Genomic DNA, 14,135 nt, shown 5'->3' on the forward strand with positions numbered 1-14,135 from the left:
TTCTTTTTGCCATAGCTAACAAATTTATATGTATATGTATAATGTATATGTATATTAATACATAATATGTGTGTGTATGCATTAATATGCCTTTGTCTGTTGATATTATCCTTTCACAAATCGCAGAATCGGAACAATATAATTACTTCGGCAAACAAAACGGAAACGTGGAGCTGACAGAATTCATGGATAAAAATGTGTAAAAGTTTCTATTGTTTACCCTTTGGCTCCGTGTTATTCAATTACCTTTCTTTCTGTAACATCATTTTTTTTTTTCGATATAACTGCGCGGAGGATCGAGTATAAAGACATGTCAAAGTGTCGTACCATAAAAATGACAAGAAAATAAAGGAAGTGAGACGAGACGTGTAAAAGTTTTGTAACGAAAAGAAAGGGGAAAGTGGAGGAAACTGTCCAAGAAATATACACTGGAGGGTGCAACCATTTGTTTTTTCGTCCATTGAGTTGAATCTCGCGAGAATACAATGGGAGAATGATGCCGAGTCCGTCGAGGAATATACTGATAACGTTTTTAGAAGATACTGTCACTAAACCCTTCCAAACCACCAGTCAACGTCCATGAAAAATAAATATTTTTACGACGTGTATTCTTCGTTCGTTCTTCGATGTGTGTAACTTCCGGGGATTGGTAAGCTTGGAAATTTTGGTGGACGATATCTCCCAAACTAATCATTTGAATTTAATGATCGAAGGGTCTTAAATATTGAAATTAATTGGTCCAGCAATTCTCCAAGTTTTCCAGAAGAAATTATCAAAAATTTCTATCTCATTTTCTTCCCTTTTATGAATGAATATTTTTCAATTAATTTGTCCAAACAATATAATATTTACTCACAAAATTAAGTACAATATAATAATTTTCTATGGCTATTACTGCAACTAATTAACGCATTGAAATATTAATCGAGGGTTAATTCAAAATTAATTGCGATAAATATAACGAATTATAGGAAGGATGAAACACTTTTGTTTGAACGATACATGGAGAAAATCCTTAAGGGACATATAGGAAGCGACGAAGAAAAATCCTATCAGTTAAGTACATGTATTTTCAGGAATTTGTATCCATTTATCACAGGGGAGATACGTATGCAGAATTAAAGTTGAAGATTCACTGGAGTGAGTAATGAGGTAAACTTCAAATTGCACGTTAATTTCCACAAGGAAAATTCACCTTTTCCTCGCAATTCAGTAACCAGTGATTATATTTACGGCCAGTTACCAAGACAATTACACCCGCATTTACTCGGTTAAACCGACGAGTACGTACAATTAATTAATTACAGCGACGAAATGCCACGGTCGACTTGCCTCGCCTACCAAGCAACTATTCGCCTCGTGTAATTAACTCCGGGAGTTTAGTACCATTCATCTGCCAATCAATATGGCTCGTGTCTACTCAGGAATGCAATACAACATTATCGGTTACCACTGAAGCCACATTACCATTGCGTTGAAACGAACTGAAAAAAAAAAACGTATATTCCACTGCTATTTGAACATTGCAAATTACGGAATCATTAACATCATGAAATTTGAGCCACAGCGGTTGATCTGGTAACCGCTTCCCGGTGGAGTGCATGTGCAGTATCAAGCAATGCAATTAGTGCTATTATTCTCAGTTCTAATACATCAAGGTAGTTATAGTGAATACCACAAATGAACCACTCTGGATTAGCGCAAACGCACGAATTCCACGGTGAAACAATTTTCCGGTCTAATTGGTATACATGGATAAGCGATGGGCTGTAATTATGTGATTTCGGATTTGGTTGTTGAGAATACAGTTTATTATATGATGCAAGACCCAAAATGGATCGTGTTTGTTATTATTAATTATCCGGGAATTTTCCGTGAGATTGAATCCTCATTCTTCAAATTTTATGATTATCTTACTCACACGCTGAATTTGAATCCTTGCTGTGGCAGGATTCCTCTAGAACAGAAAGGACGCCTATCCACGGTCATGAAGTTTTTAGAGAACTCCTGGAAAATCGAAAAAAATTTACGATCTTTCTGCAATCTCCTGTTTTTTCATCACCTAGGATTCAATTTCGATGTTGCGCTCTGAAATGCAACGTAATTTTTCAGGGTAAACGCGATTTTCGAAATGGGAATAAAAGAGAAACAGTTGCCTGTAATTTATCGCGTGTCTTATGTCCCAGTGCTTGTTTTCCCATCGCATTTTGTGCGCACAATCCTGGAGAACCATATAAAATGTGTCTATTCAGAAATCGTAAAATTGAAACAATAAAAAAAAAACAATTCGTACAAATCCAGTTATTGAATCCAATCCTCATCACTTCATTTATACGTACTCCACTGTCTAGAGAAAGTTGAAATTTCCACGTAGGTGAACACATACCAATTTGAAATTCCATTAAATAACGTACCTCTATAAATATTGGACGAAATCTTGTTCCTGTACGGTGGCGAGCATTTCTGATCTCGTCGGAATCAGGGGATCAGTTCCACTGAACAATTGTTGGAGATAATTAAACAATGTCAGGTGCGAAAATAATTAAAGCCAATATTTAAACGTTTGATTACTTCGAAGACTTTTTATTAGATGAAATGTCTAAGATTCTTTCTTCATCTCCAATATACAGTTGCTGCCCTATGCGAGTGTACATAATGTTAATTTTCCCATACACTCACCCCATTATCACTTTGTTTTTTGTTCTATATACAATAATTGTTTGGCATCACATCGAATTTGTGTACATACAACAGTGAGTTACTATCTCAAACTGATAAATATCGAAATCAATTTGTTTTTCATTTGGCAGGAATCACACTTTGACTCTGTAGCCGTCGCTCAAAACGACGCTAAATCAATTACTCATTCCCAAGTAATCAATCACCTACTATTGTATCCAATCATTAGTACTATATTGGCATCTTATCAGTACGCTCGACGATTCATTAAATTACCTTAATCACTAGATTCTTCGTTAAACGTATTATTTACAAAATATTTATCTCATTTATTTCATAACACACCAACGTCTTTTAAACTACAAAAATCGGTTAACTATAAAATCCAATAAAAAAAAAACTCGATTAATAAAATGATACACTGGTGTCGATAAAAAATCAGTCTTAACGCGAGAGATACAAGGATTAAGAGGTCATCGCATCGTTGCTCGAAATATCCACATTCATTACCCAATTACCCAAACACATCAAATGACCAATGCTCAGATGTTAGACATTTTTTTCGGCACAATTTACCTTTTGAATAATTAAAAATGTCCACAAAGAGTGTTCAAAATTCATGCATCGGTACTTGCAGTGAAAATTAAGGTAAATACTAGTATAGGTCCACCTCAGATAATTATCACTTACAATACCACGAGAGCTGCGAAATTATCGGATATTTCCCGATAGATTCGTTGCAAACAAATGAACGCTTCAGATTTTCCAAGTTGAAAAATAACGAACCCAAAGTGCTAATGATTTTTCTGAAAAACTTGACTAATCCTTTGTCAGCGGGGAAAGTAGAGGAAAATCTCTAATTAATTTTGAAGTTCGAGTTGTAGGCAGAGGATTGTTTTATCGTCGAAGAAAGATTTGTATTAAAAAAATGAGAATATGAATTTTAAATCTCAAGACAATGTAGATAATTTATAATAATTAATAATGTCAGCGTTCACTCAAGGCTAGTTTCTTGTTATTTACAAGAGTGGAGTAGTTGGCGAGAGTGTACATGGGAGAATAAACGGGTATTATATATAGTTGCTCCAGAAATACCTCAGTATCCCCTTTCCTTTCTTTTCCCTCCCACCTATCACTACTGACATGATAATGATGACTGAGTGAAATTCAATATATATTAATTTGAATAGCTGCAGAAGGGTTGGCGGGGTATATCACTCACAGTGATTTACGTAATGCTGGTGTTGTGTTGTGAAGTATATATAGTGTTATGTTGATCACTGAGTAATTTATTAAGGATTAACTATTACCTAAAGTCATTCCTCTCTTTGTATGTCCATTGTCTTTAATTGTACCAGCATGTGTTGCCTTTGGAGTCGACAACATCACGTCCTCATCGCGACCCTAGATAATTCAAAGAGCGGTGTGTAAAAAATGATGTCTCCAAACATGAAGATCGCTTTGGTGAACCTGTACTAGATATTTATGAAAAGAAACAGTAGGAGTCATTCACATCTGAAATTGTTTACAGTAATAATAATATTGGCACAATAGCGCATTCACCCACATACAAAGAAGAGTCATACTGTGACGAATCGCATTACAGTGACATAACACGTGTTATTGAAATTGACGTACGTCTGTGAAGGGATTATTGTGTGTCAATTTAATGCTGATGACATAAGGTCAGAAATGTGAGCGGTAACTGGATTTCACCCAAATATACCAGAACAATTGGATAGATTTTTCATCTCAATGTCAATATGCTCAGCAGATGTAACATCAGATGGTGCTGATGCTTTATGCTACGAGTTCAAAGTCGTTGTGCCAATATTGGTAATAAAGCTTGGACATGAATTTTCAAGTCTATCACCGCTTTGCAGGGAATAATGACGATAAGTCATGAATTCTGGTGGATTTGGAGCAAGTGGCTGTTCCCTTTTCATAGCTGCCCTTTGTTTCTTCATCTTCATGTAACCGAGAACTGAAACTAGAACGATAAAAACAACAAAACCCATGCAGCTACCAACAATGAGACCGAGTCTTCGTGTTAGTATGCTTGCTAGTCCACCTCTATCAGGTGGTACTCCATCACCAATAACCGACTCGGGTGCATCCAGTGTTCTCACTTCGGTGCATCTGCTCATTGGTGAATTAACCATCACCGGTGGTACAGTACTCTCAATCACATCGTCATGAGAGGCATTCCATTGCCAAGTGTTAATATCCTCGGGAATTGGTGTGCCCCAACTGCCTAAGCCAAGTACGCAAATGAGATATCGAGTGTCGGACGCAAGTTTAGACAGTCTAACCGAGCGGGCTTTTGGATCCAGCAACTTGCCACGTACCTGTAATGTGGTAAGTTTGATTATGTTCCATCTGACTCAAGTTGGCGTTGTGTATGAACGTGATTATGATCGCTGATGAATCAACTTTAATGGAATTTTGGTGGGAAAATACCGCTGGGGAGATGGAACGGATGATTCATTTTTTTAATTGCATCAACAAAAGTCATTGAACTAACCTCATTAACGTTATCGAGAGCATGATATGCAACTTGATAGCCATGTAGGCCCGAGTGATTTCTACTCTGCCATGAAACAAGAACCGAGAATGGCTGAATATCCTGAATGGCGAGCTTTAGTACGAGAGGGGATGAGCAGAAGTGGTGCGGATCAAGATCGAGAAAAACGAGGCCACGGAGTTCAGGTGGTTGGTCGCATCTCAGCAATCCACCCTCAACGTTACCCACGTTGCCTACACCATTTGGTCCCCTTCCACGTCCTCGATCTACACCGCCAACTAATTTCTGATGATCGCGCAGCCACTCCCATAGCTCCTGTGATTCACACCCGCAGTGCAGTGGATTTTCTGGAAAAAAAAATGCACGAGAACTATGAATGCAAATTTTTTATCAAAAAGTGAATGCCATTTTTTTCATTGCCTGTAATCCAAAGATCTGAATAGATTTCCCCGGTGGTTATCAAGTCAGCATTTTTCATGCATATCAAAGAAACCGACTATCTTATAAGATATTTGAAAAAATATATTCATCCAAAAAATTGGACATACCAAAAACCGCTTCCTTAATATTGATCGCTGAAAGCACAAGTTATCAGACAGAGATACATGCAGAGATGACGTCAAAACACCGGTTTTTTCATGTTTCATAAAATTCTAGATTCATTTGAAATAAAAATGAGAGGAAACGAGAGGATCGAAAGCTCTTTCAACTGCAAGGCTGTCATTCGAAAACAAAGAGGACATCCATTGGTGAAAATTCATCAGAATATTATTTCCATCAATTTTAAAGAAGATCTATAGAGTGAATTAGTTGGTGAATGATGGCATTGTTGCCCTCTAGTATTAAATTGTCACGAAAGCTGATATTGATTTGGGCTGAAGGGGAATACAATTGGCTATATGAAGGCAGTGGGATTCGATTTGGTGTGCACTCGAGTTTTCTCGTGAATTGGACTAGAATGTCTGTGTGCATCACTGTACGTATCTAGGTTTTTTTCCATATTGCAAGATTTTCGTGCTCTGCACCAGTATATAGGGAAAAAATGGGAGTGGAAGAATAGAGCAAGAAAAATGAAATAGAATTACAGAAATTTATATAAGAAAGGATCAAAAATGAGTTTATCATCGATTCTTTCCACCGTATACAGACAATCCCACTAGATTGGATATATTTTCTCTCACCTTCAGCACGTAGACTCCGAATTTGTGTTTCAAGAGGTCGAAAGGCATTGAGCGGAAGATTCTCCAAATAGTTTCTGCTGAGATCCAGAAGACGAAGTTTCTTAAGCGGCCGAAATGCTTCGTTCGAGATATCGTTTATCCAATTTCCATATAGATGCAGCTCAACTAGGCTGACAAGATTCATGAAGGTGACCTTGCCGACCATAACTATTTGATTGTAGGATAAATCAAGTATTTGTAAGGATTTAAGATCAGCGGGAAACTCTTCGAGTTCCTTCAATCGATTATGCGTGAGATTGAGTATTCTGAGGTGTTCCATTCCCTGCAATCTCTCTTTGGGTAGCAGCTCTAAACTGTTCATTCCAAGATGCAGAGTCAATAAATTTGGTAAACTCCTGAATGCACTGGGTGATACTCTACCAATACAATTTCGCTCGAGATAGAGATGGAGTAGTGCGGGAAATGCCTCAAACTCTTGCGATGTTACGATACTGAGATTGGTTCCGGATATGTGAATTTCCTGAAGGAGGGGATATGTAACCTCAGCCGGTTGCTCGTGAATATGGTGAAGTGGATTCCGGGTCAAGTTGAGCCAGGTTAAGCCAGGGAGATTTTGACCAGAGAGGGCAACCGCTGGTATCTGACTGAATTTATTTTCCGATAGGTCAACACGACGTAGCATACCCGAATGATCGAAGAAATTGGCTGGTAGGCCACTCAGATGATTGTTGCTGAGGTCAACTGAGAGTAGACGAGACAGATTGGCCATGGCAAAGCCAGACATGGATTCAATTCGATTGTGACTGAGATCGAGTTCACGTAGATAGCTTAAACGAGCTAGGCTGGCAACATCTACTGTCACAATGTCATTGTGGGAGAGTGTGAGAATTTCAAGATTGAATACATGGGTGAGTGCTGAATACGGAATGGCTGTAAGTTGATTCTTATCAAGCCGTAGTTCACGCAAATTCACCAATTTTTCAAATATTCCAGGTGGTAAATTTCTCAAACGATTGCGATTCAAGTGTAGACGCGTTAAATTTGCGTTACGTAAAAATGTCTTCTCCGTAAGCTGTGCCAGCTGGACATTGTCCAGGATGAGCTCCTGTAACGCCGCCAATCCATTGAAGCTCTGCTCTGAGATGTGGCTGAAGTTGTTACCAGATGCGATTAGCACACGTAAACTCGGTACTATGAGTCTTGTGAGAGCGAGGGCTGTTAATTGATTGCCCTCCAGATTCAAATCATGCAAATTGTACAAACCGCGAAATGTATTCACCGGAATACTAGTAATGGAACAATTCTTTAAGTTGAGGATCTTAATCGGCAAATTCTCTTGGAACATACTCTCCTCTAGTTGTGTGAGATTGTTGTTGGACAGGTCCAACACTCGGAGTTTCTTGAGTGCTGTTAGGGCATAAGGCTCGAGATTCCTCAGTCCATTGTCTTGTAGATAAAGCTCCTCGAGTTCGTGTAACTCGGCAAAAGTTTTCGTACTGATGTGACTGAGTCTGTTCATACTGAGTTCAAGAAACTTGAGTGCTTGCATAGGTTGAAATGCAGCATCTTCAATGTTACATATAGAATTGTTGGTCAGATATAAACGCTCGACGAGTAGCAGATCACGGAATAGAGGTGCCTGGAGGTGTGTCAACTTGTTATGACCGAGCCACATTATTCTAACTGAAGCTTGACCGCGTAACGAGTCGTTGTGAAGCACCGCCAAACCATTGCTGTCGAGTTGAATTGATACCAGAGAGCTGCCGGCATTTGTAGATTCCGATGAGGACAGTTGAAATACATCACCGAGAACCGTCAGTTGGTTGCCTTGGAGATTAACGTGCTGAAGTGAATTTAACGTTCTGAGTGCACCTGTATCCATACTAGTAATGGCATTATTCTGAAGATGCAATTCAAGTAATTCAGGCAATTGGGAAAAAACACCCCTCTTCACTTGAGTTATTCGATTATCCTGCAGTCTCAATTCACGAAGTTGATTCACTTTCGCAAATGTACCCGGCTTAAGTTCTTTTATTTTATTACCATCAAGCGATAATGACGACAAATTGACACAGTATTCGAGAAAATCTACTGGTAGATTTTCTATGTAATTGTTACTTAAATGCAATTGCGTCAGTTGATTCAAACTTGATAATGCTTTACCATCGATTCTCCTTATCGCATTCTGCTGGAGATAAACAACTGCTAAATTTATACTCCCAGCAAATGACTCCCCGGGTATTTCTAGTATGTTGTTCTCGGCCAAGTAGAGTTCGCGTAATTCTGGAAGTCGAGTGAATACACCACCTATGTAATGAATATGATTGTGACTGAGCTCAATTGTCCTCAGTCTTTCGTTGGCCTTGAATGCTGCTACGTCAAGGAAGACAATTTTGTTGTGACTTAGATCAATCGACTCGAGCTCCTTCAGCGATACAAAAGCATCCTTGTGCACCGTTTCAATCGAATTATAATACAGAGACAGGGTATGAAGGATGGGACAGGATTTAAAGCAATCCTCACTGAGCTTATCAAAATTATTGCTGCTGAGATCGAGAATGAGAAGACCACTCAATACCGAGTAACCATCATTCGTTAATTCGGATATCTCATTCCAAGCAAGTCTCAGCGATGCCAAGCTGTCCAATCTTCTCAACGCAGCCATTGGAAATATTTTGATTTTGTTCTCAGCAAGATCCAGATCGCTGAGACTAGTCTCTAATCCAGCAAATGTGTGCTCCTTTATTTCTGATATTTGATTGCCTTTGAGAACAAGTTTCATTAGCTTCAATCCCCAGAAGCAATAAGACGGCAAATCCTGAATGAGATTAGCCTCGAGATCCAATGCCGCCAATTTATGTAATTCAGCTAACGACTTCTGTGGTACTTTGAGCAGTCTACTTGACACAAGTGCCAATGACTCTAGACTATCCTTCAGAATGACAAATGTATTGTCACTAATGTCTTTCAGATACGAGTGAGATATCTGCAGATGCCTTATTTGTGATCCCGGTGGGAATACATCATCTTTAAGCTTCTCGATGCTCTTATCTAACTCATAAACACTCAACGACTGTACCATTGTCGAGGGCCCTATAACATAAACGAAGGAATATGATTCTGTAGCTTGATAATGTCTATAAAATTATCTCGGAGTGGATTTTTACGTCGGACTTTGAGGAGAGTCCACTCTTTTATCTTACCTCCCTCGTTAAGTACACCCATCATAGTCTTTTTTAGGGTGTCCTCTGTCGCACCGGCACATTCCAGAAACAGCCCATCCTCGAAATTGTAGCAGGGACAGCCGGGAAGTGTCTCGCTCGGTGGGCATTCTATACTTTGACCAGCACTCGTCAATATCCTCAGGGTAAACACCAGTACAATTTGTTTGATAGGATTTACGTATGACGAGATTCTACCGGTACTTCGGCATTCTTTACTCCCTTCTGAGTACCACATCGTCGTCTCGTCACATTCGTTCGTTTTGGGTAATTGACTCTATCGATCCTGAAACAGAAAAAGATAAATAAAAGATCAATAATCATTACTATCATTTCATTTCATTTCATTTCATTCAATCAATACTATCGTTAAAACACATTTTTCAAAGTCTTAAGGGTCTTAACTTAATACTTTACAAGTTCAACGTGACCGAAGTCTCAAATTGAAATCTGATTTGGCACATGTTTTTCATTCATGAACACCAAAAATAACAATGAGTTGTAAATAATCGCAAATGAGTTTATCGCCGATTTAATCAGACGGTTAGTGTACGCCAATTATTATTGATTATTCGGTTCTCCCTCAATACCCAATCACTGATCATCAAAAGGAATCTATTTTAGTCTAGTCCACTGTACTTCTCTCGGGGATAAACAAACAACTGAATTTTCTGGGTTACGCATTCTAGATCTTCGTACATGGCTCTAAATGAAGTGTCGAGCGTACAAATCCAATGTACCGTGCATGTAGAATCCTGGGGATGCGAATACACCAACTAAATAACCCACCCATGGGGCGCAACATTGTGGATACATCGGTGTTAACGAGTTCCCGTCGGGGTGACATCCGGTTCAGATACAGTGAAAACGGGCACAGTCAACGGTGTCTCTATCAAACTGCAGTGCCAACCTCTCGCTGCATCCACGTGCACTATTCACCCCCTTTGTTTTCATTTTGTTTTGTTTTTCCATGTTTATTATCGGATCTATGGAGTTCATCTTTCCATTCCCCCAGTACTCAGTGATTTCAGGTTCTAAATATTATCAGCATTCCGATGAAAAAGAAAATAGCCTTGCGAATCGTACCTGATTTCAGTTAATCAGAGCGCAGTATTCAAGTTTTATCTCGGAAATTTTGAAAATAAAAATTATTGAGAATTTTCCAAATGTCTCTTTCATCTTTCAATGCATTTCACGTTGAATATTCTGGGTAACAGATGAAATGGATTATTCTAAATGTAATTACAAAATAAGAGCTCTGGAGGAATTTTTCTGAAATGTACTTTATTGCAAGTGGCAAATTTGTCTTTCAGAATTTTCCGTTCCTCTGCATGGGTGTGTAAATGTACGGATGCTATTCACTACACTCTGTTGCTTCGAAATCCGTTAAAATCCGAAATGGAAAAATAATCCGTTAAAATACCACTCATGTCTCAAAATTAATCGGATATTTTCGCCAAGCTTCTCTGTCGGGGAACGAGCGTGACAAATTTTCCAGCAAAATCCCTGGTGCTTTCCACTCAGAATTTTTACCTGCGCAATTTAACTCAATCGTTCTTCAAGAAATATCCAACAATTTCAGAGCACTAGTGGTACTACTGAAAATTTTGTCCCTGAAATTTCGTTTTTTTTTCTAACAGCGGAGGCATGATAATTATTGATAAATTATTATCGCTGTACTCTAACTGAATCGAAAGCAATCTAAAATAACCATACGAAAAAAAAATGGAATACTTCCATTTTCGTTGAAAATAAAAATTGATTAACAACTTTACTGACACTCTTCTGAGATTGACGAGTCATCTGTCCACGAAGTAATATTTTTTTTAGCAATATTCTTGGATGCCCTGATGAGATACAAAAAATACATATTTTTTTTCTTTTTTAATGCGTCGGATGGGTGGGGCATATCTCATTCCACGTTCTGGCAATCTTTTAACCGTTTTCCTCTGGATACTGCCTGTGGTTTTTCATCGTCCACCTCTAAACCACGAGGTTTACGAGTAACGAGTCGCTGGGATAAAGAGGTCACTGGCCCTCTACTCCAGCCACTAGGTTTTGGAGTGAGTTGTTAGGAATATGGGGTAAAACTTGTGGCATACATAACACAGGATTGCCATATTGCGCTGACTTTGTATCGTTCTGAGTATTTATCGACTAATGGACTTTTCCCGAATATATTTTACGAGGTTCTATACAGTTTTCCGGGATTTTATAGCAGGGAAAATTGAATTGGTTAACAATAATCCATTGTTTCTCGCACACTTCACTTCACATAAACGACATTCGATTTTTCTGTGCATATTTTCCACTTAGTTCAGCCAAAGAGACGGCGCGATACTGTCAATTTCAAAAGTGATGATTTTCCGCATAGATGATGGCATTTCTCCCCGAAGGAGTTGATTAAAAAATATTGACACGATATTGGCATCGATAATAACCAGGGAATATTATCCCACGGTAAATCGATCTTGTGCCGGCGCTGTTTTATCATTTTCTATTCAATTTTACAAATATTCAAAAGTATTTCAATTAAACTACACATTTGGCAGCTAAACTGAAGATATTGTCAGTAGTGATGCGACTGGCAAACCTGACCAGTCAAATAACGGTAAATTACCAACTTTAAAAATCCTACAATTCCATAAAAAATTCGCAATATGAGCAATTCAAATCTGCCGGTCAATTTTCATGTAAATAAATCTCGAATAATAAATTCATTATTATTTTCTGAGTTTTTTACCCGTTATTTTGCATGGGCAATTACGTCAGTGTCAAAAAATTGCCGAAAACGTCAGTTTTGTCTGACCGAACTGAATCTAAAAATGACACTCATTCCACATCCCTGTCAATCCAATCGTGATAAAAGTGATAAAAACTTGCTGAATCCTGTTATATCCCCCTTCAATGGTCGCAATCGTATCTTGCGATCGATTCCCTTGGATTACATTCATGGACTGTAATTACGTAACCGAATAGCTGAATCCATGTTTACAACTATTGACAAGCTACCGGCGCCTTTTTTAACCGCACGTGAGAACGCTAAACTCAATGTTAACCATTCAAGGATAAGGTGAGAGGGTGAGGGAAGAGGGGGAGAGAAGGATGATAAAGACGATGGAAGGAGGCAGTGACTGGTTCGCTGATAAGAGGTCATTGAAACGACATGTACGTGACGAGCACTGAACGAGTGAGAAAAGTTATAGACAGTTTGGTGATGCGCAGACGTAGATGTCTGGGTAATCCGATTGAGATAGCTAAACCGCAACGGTAATTCCAGGCCATTCCCTGGGTAATGTTTTTCTCGTATATCCTGGCATTCCACTGGTTATCATCACTACCATCACTTCTCTCACTCTCTCCCCTTTGACCTCCTCCCTCGCATCTGGATGTCGTTCTAATTTTGACTCCGGTAAATTAATCTCGGGTGACATGTTCCAGTCATTTTAATCTTCTGATCCTGTGACGGTAGTAGACCATTGCGACATCGCATTAAACCTCGGGGCTACGACATTAAAGAAGAGAAAAAAAAAATGGGAAATGTCATCTGTGTGAGAGACGTAATGAAATTTTAAACTTCAGTGGAGAATGAAAATTCGAGAAGTAAGATTTTTGACCTAGATTCGGGAAACCGGCGTTTCTGATCTCTTCATGATCTTCATTAAACTGACGACTAGGATCATCATGTATATTATAATTATTTTTATTTTTCTTATGCTTATATCCGTTGCGAGGCAACGATCTTAACTATTACGCCAGGTCATCGAATATTATAATTATGAAAATAGTAAATATGATAATTATAAAAAATGATCACTTTCAACAACTGAGCTGAGTTGAAAAACGGTGAGACTTTTCGTTACTAGATTTTTTAAAAAGAGAATCATTGAAAATGGCATTGTTGTCTCTGAAATCTACATCCAATGGCGTTATTTAATTCAAAGACGATCGCCCTGTTCTGTTAAACGAGTACTCCGAGAATTCCCGTGGGAATATAGCCTCTTACGATTCAAGGCTCGTTTTCAATTTGTACATTAATCTAGTCTCGATTGTATCCCTCAGCATTCCACGCCTCCGAAGACTCCTCCTTTACCCTCCAGTCAATTCGCCTAAACCCTTCTCTCTTCCTATTTTCTCCATTCTGCTTCACTACAAGTGATTTTTTCCGGATTTCCCGGTTCGGGTCGAGGTGCCTCCGGTAATCCGATGTTACATTCACATCACGCCCGTTTAAAAGGTGCATTTCGCTCTGGCCTCCGGAGCCCCGATGGCGAGGCGATGTCCTTCATGGATGGACTGTAATCTTTGGCATCTGGGTTATACAGCCTGCCATAAGGCCCGAACCTCGTCGGGTCTGGCGATTTTTCGACTGCTAGAAGCCACGGAATTCCCTAGATTTTATTGTGATAATTGAGTTTTGGGGAATACCAATTAGAAAGTATATGAAAAATTCCGATTTTAGGATGAAATAAAACATTTATTGTCTATAGACATATGACATGGCGATTTTTCGGCTACTAGAAGCCACGG

General features: G+C 38.8%; 1 protein-coding gene across 3 annotated transcripts in view; it reads right to left on the minus strand.

Annotated features, from left to right (window-relative positions):
• Window positions 1-2,567: 2,567 nt before the first annotated feature.
• LOC105265816 (chaoptin) overlaps window positions 2,568-14,135 on the minus strand; it is a 48,712-nt gene continuing 37,144 nt past the window's right edge. For all 3 annotated transcript variants that reach the window (XM_011303557.1, XM_011303556.1, XM_011303558.1), the window contains 4 exons: window positions 9,588-9,891; window positions 6,385-9,477; window positions 5,204-5,550; window positions 2,568-5,027 (listed from right to left, as the gene is read on the minus strand). In XM_011303557.1, coding sequence (XP_011301859.1) covers window positions 4,485-5,027; window positions 5,204-5,550; window positions 6,385-9,477; window positions 9,588-9,843 — 4,239 coding nt within the window. In that variant the 5' untranslated portion in view covers window positions 9,844-9,891 and the 3' untranslated portion in view covers window positions 2,568-4,484. The remainder of the gene's footprint in view (window positions 5,028-5,203; window positions 5,551-6,384; window positions 9,478-9,587; window positions 9,892-14,135) is intronic.

This window comes from Fopius arisanus, unplaced genomic scaffold (genome assembly GCF_000806365.1).
Source record: "Fopius arisanus strain USDA-PBARC FA_bdor unplaced genomic scaffold, ASM80636v1 scaffold00032, whole genome shotgun sequence".
NCBI lineage: Eukaryota > Metazoa > Arthropoda > Insecta > Hymenoptera > Braconidae > Fopius > Fopius arisanus.